This window comes from Micropterus salmoides, unplaced genomic scaffold (genome assembly GCF_014851395.1).
Source record: "Micropterus salmoides isolate LMB-PRFRI ecotype aquatic unplaced genomic scaffold, ASM1485139v1 Ms_hic_scaffold_19, whole genome shotgun sequence".
Lineage (NCBI taxonomy): Eukaryota > Metazoa > Chordata > Actinopteri > Centrarchiformes > Centrarchidae > Micropterus > Micropterus salmoides.
In genome coordinates, this window is record NW_024041039.1 from 11,440,513 (window position 1) to 11,457,015 (window position 16,503).

The window sequence follows — 16,503 nt, forward strand, 5'->3', positions numbered from 1 at the left end:
ATAAAACTACAGTTCACCTAACAGACACAAAATTTTCAATAATCTAGAATGATTCTAATAATCTCAGTGGAGAAATTCAGTGTTGAATTACATCAATAATATAAAATATATATTTTTTATTTAAATTAATTTAAAACATAAAGATAATTGCTGATTGGACCCAAAGCATGTGTCTGTCTTTGATGTAATCTTTGAAGTGACTATTTAACTAACATATAACCTCCCAAAAATTACTGTATTCATTTAAGATGCTCAGTTAGGGAGAGAAAAGGCAGGCAAATGAGGGGATTATGGGCTGAGCAACAGGTGTTTGTAAGTGTGTGTTGAATGTTATGTCTGCAAGTGCTTTCCTCCGCCCACAAGACAAACCTGATCCAACCCCACTGCTACAGGAACATGTGAGTCAGCAGCCTTCACAGCATTGATCAAATACACACATGATGGGAAGAGAAGAGGGTCTGACATAGAGGATCAGTTGTCCAACAACAACTGTCGCCTTCATCAACTGTTAAATGCACACATGCCATTCTAAAGGGTTTAATTAGCACACAAGCATAGATACATGCGTCTAATTTGTCAGGCATATCATTAGTGTGAGAGTCTGTGGGTGTGTGTGGGTGTGCACTTATGCCTCAGTGGATTCAGTTAAGAGGAACTGTGTCTTCCAGTCTTCCAGAGAAGTTGAATAGTGTGAACATAACAACTTCCTAAACATACACACACCTGCTCTGTGAAATTGGCTGTCCGCAGTGTGTAAAATTATCTGTGTAAATATAGCCACCGATGTCATGTTTATTTCTGCTTCAGGCACCAGGCAGACTTCTTCACACACATATAATGTACATGGAAGCACACGGGTCACACACACATGCTTGGCTCGGAAGGAAGCTTGAAAATGTAATCTAGTAGATGAATAATTTAATTTATTAAGGTTGTGATCAGGCATTTAATTGGTCTGCTCAACCATATTGAACCTATCATGTATTGTTTATTTTCCAATGTAAAAAGTCTCTATGATACAAAGTCATTACATATATTTTAATTTGTAATGTGATTTACAACTATATTGAAAAAAATGCTTTGAAAAAGCTGATTGTTTTTATTTTATTTAGGTTTATAAGTCAAATCTTAATAAGGTAATAAGAAAGGAAGATTACTGTAATCATTACTGCTTTGGCAAGTGTGTGTTGTTATGGCATGTCAGCCTTATATTTTTATGTATTGTTATTTTTAATACCTGCAGTGAAACCAATTGCCCACTGGGACAAATGAAGTTTAAACTTGAACCTGATATCACATGAAATAAACTACTCCCCATTCCCCATCTCTGTGATTATAAACACACTCACTTTAGACCAGGCCAGCCAAATGCCATCTCCATAGCAATAACCCTTTCCCTGGATTGAGTGGTGCGTGGAATGCTCTCAGGGTTATCGTGCCAACAGCAGGAAACGCAGTTCACATCGCTGCTCTATTCTTTATTCCCAGTCTCACTTCCTCTCAAGAAGTACACACACAAACACACAAAGTTGCCTTGGGAGCCTCCTCTCTAAACTGCGGAGAATGAACTGAGTTCAAGTTTGCTGCTTCCTTCATAGATGAAGTGAATCAGTGCTGGCCACGGTCTACCTCACATCCGAATTAGAGGAGGACAACATGGGAACAGTTAAAAACACAGCTGCTGTGGCTGTCTGAGTGGAAGCAGTGGCTGTCCTGTAATAAAAACGCCACAAGCTCAAGTACCGCAGCAGACAAAATTCCAGTAGTGAAAATAATACACATTTTATAATATATCTGGTTTATTTTAACATCAGTACATAACGTAATAAAACATTTTGTGATAAAGAGACTTTGCTACCACCACCAGTTGGTTTGAGCTGGACATCCTGTTGCTAGTTGCAACAACTGCTAGCACAAATCTGTAGCATTTGCTGTTTAAATCCACCAGTTTGTCAGATCTGTGACTAAGCATATATTGTCAGTGATCCACTATTCAAATGTCCTTGTTTGAGCATTATCTGTAGGTGCTATTATCTCTATTATAGAAATGTAGTGATGTTGTTTTTGCACAAACAATTGCTAAAAATGTGCTAACCAAGTTAGTCATTATACTAGCTGTCTGATGCTAATTTCAAATATAACACTAAATTCAATGTTTGGATAACTGGGGGAAAGCAGCTCACCTGTATAAAGATAACAAAATCTGCTTACCAGCGCCTCTGAAGCTCACTAATTAACACGTTATAACTCATTTGTTCACTCTATACAAATGTGTGTTTACAGTTAAAGAACACAGTGAATGACAGTTACAGTTAGATAAATTTGGGGCCAATAGGATGCCTCACTGATGGTACCGTATGATGAATAGGTATCTGCCTCTACTTCTCGGCATTGAGGAGACCATTAATTCTGACCAAATCCCCAACTCCTTTTGCAGAAATGCAGCCCCAAACTTGCAAGGAACCTCCACTACACAAACTGCCTTCTGCTGCAGCCAAATATTTTCAATTTTGGCTCTTCAGCCCAGAGCACCTGCTGTCATTTTTCAGCAGCCCAGTTCCTGTGCTTTCCTGCAGAGTTGAGTCACAGAGTTGAGCCATACCTCCATGTTGGAGGTATGGCTTTTTGGCCATTAGTCTTCCATGAAGGCCATTTCTGACCAGACTTCTTTTGACAGTAGATGCGTGTACCAGGTTCACCACTGTTTTCTGCCAGTTGATGGCACTGCTGGACATCTTCGACAGGAAAGTAAGCATGATGTGTCTTTCATTTGCCGCAATACACAGCTGCCCTTTCCGTTTCAGTTAATGATTGTTTTTCAAACTACATATTGAATTGGGGATCATTAGAACCTGTTTGGTATAATTGTTTAATTATACGCCTGACGATGATAGGCCTATAAAATCCCTGATTTTGTGCATGTGTACCTAGAAGAATTGATGCTGTTTTGATTGATAAATATAATCAATTAACATGTATATTTTTAAAAGCATTCTTACTTTACAGCATTTGTCCACATCTAATAGCCTAAAGCTTTTGCACAGTTACGCATTTCATTGAAATGATTTTTTTTCAAAAATGAACTATATATAAAACACAAAAAATAAACGTTTGATGAACATGAAAATTCTGTTAATAAAACACTTTTGCTGTTTACTGCTTTGCAGATGCATATTTATTGTCTGTGACAAACTAATATCATCTGAAAATATAGGCAATACAGCTGCCTCAAAAATGGCAGAAGTAAAAGGCTATAAAAATATTTACAGAACTTTTTACTGTCACTCTACTGCCTATTTCTGGGAGTGTTTTCCAGCTACATCACCAAAAAATGGGTCAGCGAACCACCTCCTTTGGCAGGAGCAGTAGCCTGTCAACAAGAAATCTTTAATAACAACAAACTCCAGGCCTTCATTGGCCAGCATGGCTTTTTATATTTATACACATGACTATCAAGGCAGGTTTTGCATTACCTTCCCTTGGCTATCTTAAGATTTAGAGTAAGTGAGCTAATCCTACATCAGCAATAGTGATAGGCCTCAGCCTGGAGCTGCAGTGAGAGAGATGTCACTTGGGTGCAGTAAGTGACTTCACACATCCACTGGCGGAGCAGATCAGTTCCTGTTTCCTCTCTTTTTCAGAAAGAAAGAGTAAAGATAGACATGAATGTTAGGGGGAGACATGTGTCAACATTAAGAAGTAGCCACTTCACAAGATATTCCCCTTTTTCAGTAGCCCTATGGTATTAATAACAAATCTTAGCAGGAGATGGTCAGGTAGCACTGTAGAATATACATAAGAGGAAACCTAAGAATGCACACAAGTGACGAATGCTAAAAAGTATGTCATGATTCTATCCTAGATGCACAAAGAAAACACCGTAACATCCCTTTCCCATGCACCTTGAGCAATATTTTCCTAGTAAACTATATTATAGGCATACAACAGCCTCTAGAAACACTTCTCTTAGACCCAGTACAGTACTGTATATTGCACCACCCTTTCCTCTCAATGGTCAACTCATAATGTCACAATCATGGCAGATTGTGTCATTGTTTCAAAACTGGGAAGTTTTTTTTACTTTACATCACTGGGGGGAAATCTATTTAAAGCCATGTAAGAAACTGAAGAACGTGAAAACATACATGGGCAATAAAAACTATTTTGATTTAAATCCTGCAACACTTGTGTTAGCTCACAGATAATCCTGTAGATGGAGCTATAGATCCTCTTCATAAAGCCGACACAATACCCTATGGTACAGTAAGGCTGAGAGTCACTAGAGGGTAGCAGCCCTCTGCTTGTTAACCATATCTAAACTGTCCAACACTCAAGCATCACAGGTGAGCCTGGATCTGACAGAAGATGCTGGTTTCTGTTGCCTTTGATCCTCTCAGCTTCAGCTCCTTTACCTCATCTTATTCAAGGCACAAATTCCTGAAATCGCCTTGGCTGACAGAGTTAGAGGTTTGTATGATGAAAAAAAGCTATATACTTATAGATCACCAAACTGGTAACTGCAGCTCTAGATATCATTTAAAACAAACAACTTTGACAAAAGCATGCAGACTTCTCACACAGCAAGGAATATGTTGATTCAAGTGCAATAACTAGAAACACTGGGCCAACATTGCAACCATATACAGCTTGTATTCCATTCATTCTGAATTACTTTTTATGTGTTCAAATGTAGGACAAAGGGCATTTAAATATTTTCATAGAATAAATCTGACATGCTTGTCTCGAACTGGTGAGAGCACCTTAGCAATAAGGCAGTTTTCTGGAGAAAACCCCCCAGTTTGGGTGGAGCTGGGTAAAGGGTGAGTTGAAAGTGAGAGGGAGGGTGGGGTTAAACAGGGAGACCGTGGGGAGATGGGTGGAGGGGTTGGGTGACATCCAAGCTTCTACCAAGTCATGATGTTCTGGAACACTGACAAACTCTTTCACACGGAAACAAACACACACGCGCGCGCATGCATGCATGCACAAATACAGACACGTACGCACAATCAGCCACACCCACATCAACACAGTCAGTATTCTGAAATAAACCTAAAACACATCCAGTCTATTTGATCTCCCCTGGTACCATGATTCCGTGAGGGGACAATCATCATCCAATCAGATTGCACAACTGATATTTTTGGGTAGGGGAGTCCCACCATCTACCTACTGTTTATAAACATGTTGTGGTGGTTTCCATGGTGAGACAGAGGGAGGCCTAAAGAGTTGCACAGCGATGCCTCCCACTGAGCTAAAAACTTTTCAGATGAAAAAGTGACATGAAAAAAAAAGTAATTCTGCATATGTTTCTGTGTGCGAGCATCTGTGCAAGTGCACACACTCCAACAACGCACACTGCACTGGGAACAGCAGCTGGATGCTATCCCAGCCTGCAATGGGAGTGGTGAATCATGATGTCACTTACTTAAAACTGCTGTGTGTGTGTGTGTGTATGTGTGCGTGTATGTGTGTATGAAAGGGCTGGGTGGTGAATATCCCATTGTCTATGCTAACCTTGGATCGTATGAACTGTATTGGAAAAGTCCTCTCACACATAGCAACACAGGCCCCTGTCTGGGATTGCATTGTGTGTGTGTGTGTGTGTGTGTGTGTGTGTGTGTGTGTGTGTGTGTGTGTGTGTGTGTGTGTGTGTGTGTGTGTGTGTGTGTGTGTGTGTATAAATTAATGCATTCATCTGTGAGCTTGTACACCTAGGTTTAAACAGGCGTCTTTCCCTGCTTGGCCGAGGTTCCTGCTGTGACCTTATTTCCTGTGGAAGCAGCCGAGGAATGATGTCATCCTCTCCGACCCAGAGTCAACAACTGTACGGTGCAGGCCCCCCACCCCACCCGCAAACACCCCGAACTAACTTCATCCCCCTCCCCCAGCACCATGAGTCTCTTTCTCATCTCCGTTCTTTTACTGTGCCTGTTCATCTTCTTTGCTAAGTCCCGATGAATTCCTCTTTTCTCTAAGTCAACTTCTCAGATAACAAAAAACTTCTCCCCCCTGCTTCCTCACACAGACATTCATTCATTCGGTTTTCCTGTCTTCTTGTTATTTCCTTTCTATAGCCACGCTCTTCTTTATAGCTTCTAACCTTCTTTCAAGGATCCCTGTGCCAAAAGTAGCAGGTCTAAAAAGGTCAACAGTTCCTTTCCTCAGATGGGTAAGAAAAGTCAGAAAGAGAAACACTGATTCATGGAAGAGGACTGTTATTACCTCTGCCAAGGAGGTTACATTTTCGGTTTGTTTGTTTGTTTGTCAGCAGGCTTATGGAAAAATGGATCGATCAGAATTAATTAAGATGGATTTTCTGGCATGGGTGAAGTACAAGATGGAAGGTGGAGGGCAGCAGCAGCTCCTTGGCTGAAGCAGAGCTGGGACAGTGAGGTAGACATTTATAGCGGTTGCACTTGCAGATTTTATTTTATGTAAGACTGGACTATTGGCCTTGGTGGAGGTCTGCGCTCTCTGAGTGCCCTTCTAGTTTTCAGATGAGAATTTGTTGTACTGTATGACTATGAAACACAGATTTATCTACAAACTTTCCACTTTCATTAAGTAAATTGGGAAAGGAACAAGGAAGATTACACAGCTACAGGTAAAGACTTATTATTTAACCTTGTTTCTGGGTTGGCTGCAATATCTTTCTGATTTTGGGGAGGGTATAATTGCACACACCAGTTTTGATGGGGCTCAACAGGACCTGAGAAAAGTACCTCAGTTACTTTATTTATTGCAGCCTTGCTAGGAGACAGTAATAATACTAATAATAATAACAATCTTTATTTGTAGAGCTCTTCTCAAAAACAAGTTACAAAGTGCTTTAACAAGTGTAAAGACAATAATACACAAAGGACAATAATACAAAAACAATACATGATAAAAGAAAACATTGAAAAAGACTAAAATACACGTTTGAGATAAATATAAAATAAGTAAAATAGAATGAAATAAAAGGGATAAAATAAAGTCAAATAAAATCGGAAAGGCTCTCCTATAAAAGTATGTTTTAAGAAGGGACTTAAAAGAGTTCACTGACTCAGCCAACCTGATTTCCTCGTTCCAGTATGTTGCTTAGTTATCTGAGAAAGTTATCTGAGAGTTATCTGTTTACTCACACAGGGTATTGTGGTATTGCTGCTACAAAGGAAAATTATTTCCACTGAAAGACATTTTTCAATTTGGAAATGGATATGTTACCAGTTATAACCCAGAAATTACTATTTTTTCAGCACAGGATGTCACAATTCTGAAAAAAATGTGAAGTGAAGCTCTCCCACCTCCTCACAAGTTTCCTGGGGGAAACCCTCCAACATGCCCTAACTCGAGCTGTAAGTGGCCCATACAATTCTAGCCAAGCAACACATCTATAGCAGTTGACAAAAACACTCAAATCAGCAGTGGGTTAATTAAGCCATCCGAATGGTAGCCCTGGATACAGCCAGAAGTGAACCATGTTACCATTGACTGTACAGAAACAACCCCTCTGAAACATACAAAAGTCAAATTTATGTCCTGGGAAATGCACTCTATATCTACAAATATCTATTCTTATATTTCCCAAAAAACACAGAGAAGGGAAGATAAAGGCAGACCAACTGCCACAGGAAGGCCATTGACCTGAAGTATCACTAACAGATTTAGTCGACACTACTCACAGCATCACTGCTGCCACGTCTCCCCACTCTGAGTTTGACTGTTGGGGTCTTACTTCTGATTAAATCAGCTGGCTTCCTTGTATCCATGGAGATTAATGGGTTTGCTCTGACAGGTGCAGAAAGCCCTGTATTAGTCTGTCAGCAGCAGAATCAACAATCAACACGTGACACACGCACCCTCGCCAGATGAGGATGCTGCTGCCTGAAACCACTGTCATCCCAGAGGACTTAGAAGAGCTTCCCATCAAAGCCATGGCAGTGCCATGGGAAACGACGCAACAAATCTCCAAGGTGAAGTGCGTAAGTAGTTGTGTATGAGAGTGCAAGGGCATTTTCTCACTTGTATGTGAAGGGGCTTGCCTTGTTTGTAGTTTGATTGGCAGTTTAATGTGCAACTGAGGCAGGAGGTGGGGCTGGCACTGAGGAATATTAGCATAATTCCCAGAGTGCCAGAGTTGGTATTGGGTGTCAGAGAGCTATTCTGAAACTCAGCTGTGACCCACAGTAGCACTGGGTCAACTTACCCTCGGGCCAACAAACACACACACACACACACACACACACACACACACACACACATTCACAAAATAGGATTCATATGAATACACCTGTATGCATTTACACATGCATGAACACATATGTGAATGCACACGCATACATGAACACCTGGACATTTAAGAAAGCCTGGGTGCCCACACAATACACAAATAAACATGGACGCCATTACATACCCACACACACAAATATGCAGGTCCATTTACACTGTGGCGACAGTGAGTCTATTAGCGGGATGCCATAGTACAGCGGGGTGGACAGATATAGGTCTCCATCACACCTAGCTCTGCCATGGGTGGAGGGGGTTGGAGGGTAACGATATCGTTAATAGTCAGTGTGCTAACAGATGCACCCCCCACACCCTACCCCACCTCGCCCCGCCCTTTCCCCTGCTCCTGCTGTGCTCCAATCAGCACTTCTCATTGGGTTGCTCTGCTCTCCACACAGCAACAACTGTTATTCTCTGCTCCCAAAATAACATAGCGGCCAATCACAGGGCAGGAAAAGAAGTGGTGGTCAATGTAGACTGACTCCTTGACTGTAGGTGAAAGGACACTAAGAAGAAAAACAAAAGGGACATAGATGCAGGAAAGAAAGTAAAGAGAGAAAAGATGCAAGAATGGTAAGAGATAACAAGAAATGTGGAGGCAGAGGAGCAGAAAAAACAGAATGGAAAGATGGATGGATAGGCAGACAGAGGACGGAGGAGGAATGATATCGCATAATGATGTGTTCGGGTGCTAGCTGTTCTGTTCTGACTGTGGCAGCTACCATGGTAACCTCATAAATAGGTGCCCTACATATCAGCAGGGCATAAGGTTACACAGCTCAGTAAATAAACACACAAACAGCAGCAGTGGCAGACTGGTGAGGACAAGGAGGGATGATGGAAGAGAAAGAAAAAAAAATTAGTAAGGGAGAAAAAAAAACAAATAAACTGAGGCAGGGAAAGAGGAAAACTGACAACAGAAATAATTTGATACTCTGTGTAGGTGTTAATGTGTGTTTGTCTGTCATACGTAATTACCCAAATCTACAGTGTGCACTTGAACACCCACATCAGAGACACACTGAGGTAACCCCCCTTTCTAAGTTTATTCACTGCACAAACATAGAAACACATGCTCCACTTGCCTCACCCTCTCTCTCCCTCTGTAGTATAACCCTAAATTACCTTCAAATATTCCCCTGGATGGAAAGGAGACCCAACACACACACACACTCAAATATACACATTCATAGTAAATAACACAGATTAGAAACGGGGAAATGTCAACAAAGAGCCACTCCTAACTCAATGAGCTGTTCTGTTTCATGATTCAGAGCACCATCCTTTTTATTCAAGCTCAGATAGGGAAACTGTATCAGCGTGTTCATCACAGTTAATGAGTGCAATTCATCACGGTCCATCAATGACAGTTGCATTAACTCTGTTGTGTCACGGCGATAAAATCCTCGCCTGGGCAACTATTTATTGAAAGCACTTTCTTTCAAATTGTCTGTTCTCAGTCTCACTCTATTTCTATCTATTTGCTTCTACAAAGTGGCAACAGTAACATTTAAAATACATATTTAGATGTTGCTGAAAACACTCTCATCTGCACAGCATGCACATATCCTCCAAAATCATTAAATGGGACTTGAATTTAAAAAAAGTATCCCATCTCTGCCGATGTATGCTCTAACTGATTTGCAGAAGCTTTGTATGCTACCATACTCCAAATACCAGAAGGGACATTGTCATCCACAAAGTAGCGCGCTTGTTTATTAACCAGAGAAAGACACAAAGAACAAAAACACACAAAGAATAATAGTTTAGTCTGAGGTGTAATGATTTAAGTCTTTGACATTCCTATTGCTATATGTTCTAGAGGAGTTGTAAATGTAATAACTGTGCAAAATAAAATCTCAGATGGTTGTGTTGATACATGGGTAATGATGTAGCTGCAATATTGTGAAATTGCAATGTTCAGTGAATGGTTGACTATCTGTGATTTAGCTCCTGCATTTGTCAGTAGTTTGAATTTTAAGGACTTTCACTTACTCTGATCACCTCTGGAGTCTGCTGGATGAGGAGTGTTGAACCAGTGTCTCTCACAGCAGCAGGGTCGCCAAAAGCAACGGCAGCATCACTTGTGGCTACCACTACTGGGATGGAAACAGGGGCTGGAGCTTCAGGTGCAGCCACAGGTGCAGGATCCGCTGATGGTGTGGGGGAATGCAAGCTGGCAGGTGCAGGTGTTTCAGGGGCAGGGATGGATTTTGGATCAGTCTCACCTGTAGAGCCTTCTGTAACTTTATCAGTAGCCTCAGTTGTAGGTTCAGGTACGGGTGTAGGCAGAGGTGTGGGGGCAGCACCAGGTGTAGGTTTAGGTGCAGATTTGGATGCAGCATTGCACACAGCTTCAGATCCTGCAGTTATAGGTGTCGGAGCAGTTGAAACTTTAGATGTATTTACCTGGGAGTGTTTTGCCGGTATAGCTGGGACTGCGTTTGTTTGTATGGATGGAGCAGTGGGAGCATCTGGTGGGTTTATGCTTTCCAGAGGGGTGTCAGCCCTGCCGGTGGTGGCCAGTGTATCTTGCAGAAGCCTCATCACCTCCCGCTCCTTCCCACTCTTCCTCTCAGCACTCCCTGTGCTCCCTGCCCCAGAATCCACCAGCTCCTGGGCAAAACTCTCAATGCTCTCCAGGATCCTCAGCAGCAGTGCCCCATCATCCTCCTCTCCCACAACAGCTTCATTGTTCTCTCCCTGAGGAGGAGTGAGACTCTGAGGAGTCCTGGAGCTAGGGCCATTCATGGCCAGGTGGCTGGCTGGCTTCTGGACTTGGAACTGGGTAATTTTGGGCTTAGCGAGGGTCTCACTGGAAGTGATTCCCTGGCCTCCTTCTCTCTTCCTGGTTTTCGCTGGAAGTGGAGGCTCGGTGTTTCTGGGGTGGCTCATACTCTGAGACAGATTCTCCAAATCCATCAGCAGCTTGTCAATCTCATCATTTCTGTGTGAGACAGCTTTGGGTGCTGAAACTGTTAGTGAGACAGAGGAAAGCCAAGTGGGGTTGTAGCCAGTGTTGGCTGGCAAAGCATTTGAAGAGTTATGGAGTGTGTGTGAATGGGTCAGGAGCATGTCTTGACCCAATGTTGTCCCATTTTTGCTCTGGGTAGTGTGTGTTTGTTGTGAGATTTGTTCTGGTGTCTTGCCCACATCTGCTTCCTCCTCCTCAATATAAAGAGCCTCCATGGGGGATGCTGGAGGAGTGTGTGTGTACGGTGGGGTCGGGGAGGTGCGAAGAGAGGATAGAGAGTGTGTAGGAGAGGAGCTGGACGGAGAGCATGTGACAGATGGGGGAGTGAGTGTGTGTTGTGTGATAGAAGAAGGATGTGGATGTTGTAGTCCATTGGTAAGAGAAGTACCTCTGGACTGGGAGCTTTGGACTAGTTTGGTATGGATGGAGTCTGATTTGAAAGAAGATGAGGTGGAAGATAAAACAGAGGGAGTGGAAGATGCAGAGTGAGGAACAGTCTTTTGAATGGGAGGTGAATGCACCACATCCTCATAGCGAGGAGGCTGCTCATTGCCAAATATTGGAGAATAAGGTCCCTGCTGGATGGAGTGAAGAGTGTTGACCAGCTCAGCCAGATCGCTGTGCCCACTTCCAGGTGCACCCTGACCCCCCGGTCCACTGCCTCCCAAACTTCCAATGCCTTCCAGCTCCAGAGGTAGTCTCTTCAAATAGGAGCTGAGACGGGTCATCACGGCCCGATACACACTGTCAGGACTGGCTCCTCCTTCTTCTGGCCCTCCACCAGCTTTGCGTCTGATGCACTGTTTGATGATGTCGGTGCATTTCTTTAGGTCTTCAGAACATTTAAGCAGGATGTCAAGGCAGGCACGGATGTCCTCCCCGCCTGCTCCCCCACTGCCCGCCTCTGCCCGTGTCTTTTCAAGCAACCGGGCAATCAGGTTCTCCTCTCCCAGGGCGTTAAGGTATAAGGATGCAACTGTGTTCAGACTTTGGTCCAAAGACCCAATACTTGATAGACTGCTTGTTGATCCACCTCCAACCTTGGTGATGGCTGACATGGTGCCTGTGTTTCCCTTTAACTTTGTCTCCTCCAAGCCTGCTCCTTTCCCTGGCACAAATGGTGGCAGGTTCTCATCATTAGAAGTAGCCATGCCATTTGTCATTCCATTAGTCATTCCGTTTGTGGTGATGTTGGAGCTGAAATGGCCGTAGATGATTTCCAGGTCAGTGGAGCGGCGGCTGAAAGAGTCGGGGCGAACTTTACGACCTTTCCTGAAGGTGACGTGGCTAGAGGAGGACAGGCGCAGTTTGTCAAAAGAAAACTCTTTGAGCTTACCACTGGCCAGGTTGATGGCCTCTTCGGTAATGTCCTTCAGACTGCCAGAGGAGCTCAGGTTCCCAGTCGATGCTCCGCTACTGGGGGTCTTTTTACTACGCCACGTGGGGCTATCCTCCCCTAAAGACAAATTACTACTGCTGCTTGCCCTCTCTAGACCACTATTATAACTAGTATCCATGGTAACACTCATTTTACCATGGTTAGGAATTTGATGGCTGTTCATGTTACAGGAGTGTAAGAGTGAGCAGTTTGGGTCGGTATATGCAGGATCAGGTGCAACAAGCAGCTCAGAGCATGTGCCGTGGTGTGCAACAGTACAGTCTAGTCCCTGGGACAGCGCCCCACATGGCCCAGAGCAGTAGTGCACAGCATGGGAGTGAGTGCGCCGGTCCACTACCACACTGTTGTAGCAGCTCACACTGCTCACCACTACACGATAGGCTGCTGCCATTGTGACCAATGTCCTTCAGGGCATAGGAAGGTCAAAATAATATCAAAGTAAAAAACAAAGCTTAAACAAAAAAATCCTAACAGATTATAATGTTTTGTTGAAACTCCGTCTTAATAATAAATCATCTTGCCGAAAAAACATGTCTTTTAACTGCATGTTGACAACTTTCAAATACATACAATGCTAGAGCAAAAAAATAGCAATCAACACCAAAAAACGACTTCCAAAGTTGATATCCTCTCATGCTTGCACCCAAAAGAGCTTGAAAGGGTTCCACTCTCTTGCAGAGGCAAATAATTCCTTGTCTGAGATCTCTGGGCCTCTAAATAACAGCTGTAAGGTTCCTCCTCTCTCCATAGGCACCTTCTCCGTTTCCTCTCTAGCAGCGGCTCATTAGCCACTAATGATAGCTGTGGAGGATGGTGACAGCAGAAGATCCAGCTGGGGTATCACCCATTTTGCCAAAGAAGCAGCCCCAGGGGCCTAATTCAATACCAGTGAGGCCTGAACATTGCCCGAGCAATCATACGATGTAGGAAGAACCCCCTTATCTCACTTTCTTTGTGTTTCTGTAGTCCTGACGGAGCTGTGAACCGTTTTCTGACTCCAGCGCAAATGCAGAATAGCAGGGGACTGACAACAGATGGCCGACTGCCTTTTTCTTTCTGTGCGTGTATGTCAGTCCCGCAACCTCTCTCACCACTTCCGTCTCCCGCTGTCAGCCATGTGTCAGAGGAAGTGTGTGTTTCTGACAGGAGGACACCGCCTGTGAGTCAGCAGAGAGGGGAGGGAGAGAGGGTGAGAGAGAGGGAAAGAGAAAGAGGAAGAGAAAGTAAATCATTAAGACAGTTATCAAGAAGTGGATCATTGTGACTGTAAATGCAGGAGAGTGCATGTGTGACTGATGAGCAAGACACTCCTCCAGCTATCGTTCAGATGACAGCTAATATGAAAAACCCTGCAAAAAACTCAAATACATACATACACAGCTAAAGGAAGGGAGGAAGGGAGACACAGAAGTGCAGAAGGTTAAACAGAAAAATAATAAAAAGATGTGACTCCCTCTCACATTACAACAGAGCTACAAAGAATTTTCTGTAACCCCACTGAGAAATCATGATTAAGTTAAAGACAAGCAGGTGTGTCGAAAGGAGAAAACACCTGTTGCTTTCACGTTGACTGTGCTTCTGTACAAATCCTATCTGTTTGTAAAGGCAAGAAAGATGTATTTTTCCATTCTACTGTATTTTCTTCTATTCTATCTCCTCAGTGCTTCAGAAGCAACAAAAAGGTTGAAGCAGACAAGTGCAAACACATATACAGACAGAAAACCACAAGCAAACACAACAAAAGTAGTGAAATAGAAGTTGTTGTGTGACCTAAGGACATACATAAATGTGTTCCCAACTAGAACAGCTGTGTGAAACAAAGAGCTTCATCCCCGCTCCATTTATTGTATGCCTAAATAAAACAAATACTCCTCACAGGGCTGACCTTCAAATCCAACTAAATGTTACATTTTTACAACTGAAAGCTAACAGACAGTGAAACATGTTTCAGAATTTAGGCACTTAGAGAATTTAATTTTAATAATTTTTAGCTTGGAATTTTAATCTTAAAAAAACAACACTTTGTAGTCTGCAAATAAACCACCACTTCTGGGGGGTTCATTTTGTTGGCAGTTAAATAAGTCAAGCGAAATGTAAATACCAGTAACATGCCACATACCAGGAACTAACAGAGCCTGAGTAGAAGGTAAACACATTGTGCAGTAAATCAACACCCAGTTCTTTCATTCTTGTGTTGTATAGCTCTCGCCTACACTTTTATGTTTGTCTGTCATTCTCTGTATCTTTCTCCTCCCTATCAATTAGTTTTAGATTTGCCTTTGTGTTTCAGTTTCAGTCTTCATTTACAACCAATTTATTTTTCTCTTTCTGCTTATGTTTTCCCTTCCCCTCCACAGGGTCAATTCCTCACATGCATGTACAATAATATTGCAGTGAGTTGGCACTAATATAGCCTAAAACACACACATGCAATCCTAACGTCAAGCTTAAGCCCAACTATACAAACATACTTTTTATTTACTAAAACTGTGAGGATATCTGAATTTCAGTTATCCAAATATAAGCCTTATTTACTGTGCACATTCAAATCTACAAAGGATTTTCAAAAGAAAAAATAAGTAAAAATCTGGAGAAGTCAAGGTCTTGTATTCAAATGACTGATTTTTTTCAGATTTCTTAAGCATTCACAAAACACTGCCAACACAGACACACATACCTGTTGCAGGATATTCAGAATAACCAAAGGAAGAAATAACAACATTGAAAGGTTATTGCAACTCAGACTGAGAGTGCCGACATATGATCTGCAGTGGGTTCTTGAGGGAATTATGAGCCAGAGTTTCTTACTTTAAAGTGTAACTGGGGAGAAGCAGGAGAAATGATTGGTGGGCTTAAGGGTGGGTGGGGGAGAATGGCTGGCAAGGTGGGGATGGGGGTGTGTGGCACCTGGAAAAACAACTATTAAGTAGTTGCATGGAAAAAACAGGCTGTCGTCTCCCTTTCGTTCTCCTTTCACTCCACACAAACACAACAGCTGGATGCGGCTGAATCAGTCTCTTGAGCAGGAAATTGCACTTCCTGGCAAGCTGCACTTGAAATCTGGACAGACAGTTAGAAATAGACTATTATAGGATAATAATCGCACACACATGCACACAAACATATCCTCACACACAAACTTCACTGGCGTTTATAACACTCTACACACATGTACGTGCATACAACTACTTATGAATGCCTAGACATGCCACACTGACATATTACAGAAAAAGATGATTCACTAGTGAACACACACACACACATACACATATTCTGTGGTGTCTTTTCAAGCCTTGCTATGATTTATTAGCAGATAAGTGTTGGGGGGAGTTTTTGACATATTTTATAGACGAGTTAGTTGAGAATGCGTGGAGGCATCAGCTTTCAGTTTAACATCAACAAGCTTAAAGCTGGAATCAGGAATGTCTTTGGACATGAAATTTTTTTGAGAAAACAAAAGAGAAAAAGAAAAAAACTACGAAAACTAAACATTTGTTAACTCTCACAACCTATTAATTCCAAGTACAAGTAGTTCTCTGTTTTTTTCATTGCTTGAAACAGTAAATAGAGACAAACTGTCATTAGCTTGAAACATACTATTGTGGTGGTTCCCTCTAAGTTTTATGTGAGGTTTAAACAAACAATTTGCAGTAGTATCTGATCCATCCCCTTTATTCTTTGCTTCCTCCACTTCTTTCTTTTCAGAGGTTTTATTGTACTCTACCTGTGTGAATATAAATGCAAGAGAAGAACAAGAGGATAGAGGAGGTAGATTGGTTGATTGTGTTCCCTGAGTTCCCCTGAGGTTATTTGTGATAACATTTTACCCTCTCTCCTTCCCATCCTTAACTACTGTCCC

General features: G+C 42.4%; 1 protein-coding gene across 3 annotated transcripts in view; it reads right to left on the reverse strand.

Annotated features, from left to right (window-relative positions):
• The window catches only part of ppp2r3a (protein phosphatase 2, regulatory subunit B'', alpha), a 62,115-nt gene that overhangs the window by 14,715 nt on the left and 30,897 nt on the right, over positions 1-16,503 (reverse strand). For all 3 annotated transcript variants that reach the window (XM_038728794.1, XM_038728792.1, XM_038728793.1), the window contains exon 2: positions 10,267-13,801. In XM_038728794.1, coding sequence (XP_038584722.1) covers positions 10,267-13,035 — 2,769 coding nt within the window. In that variant the 5' untranslated portion in view covers positions 13,036-13,801. The remainder of the gene's footprint in view (positions 1-10,266; positions 13,802-16,503) is intronic.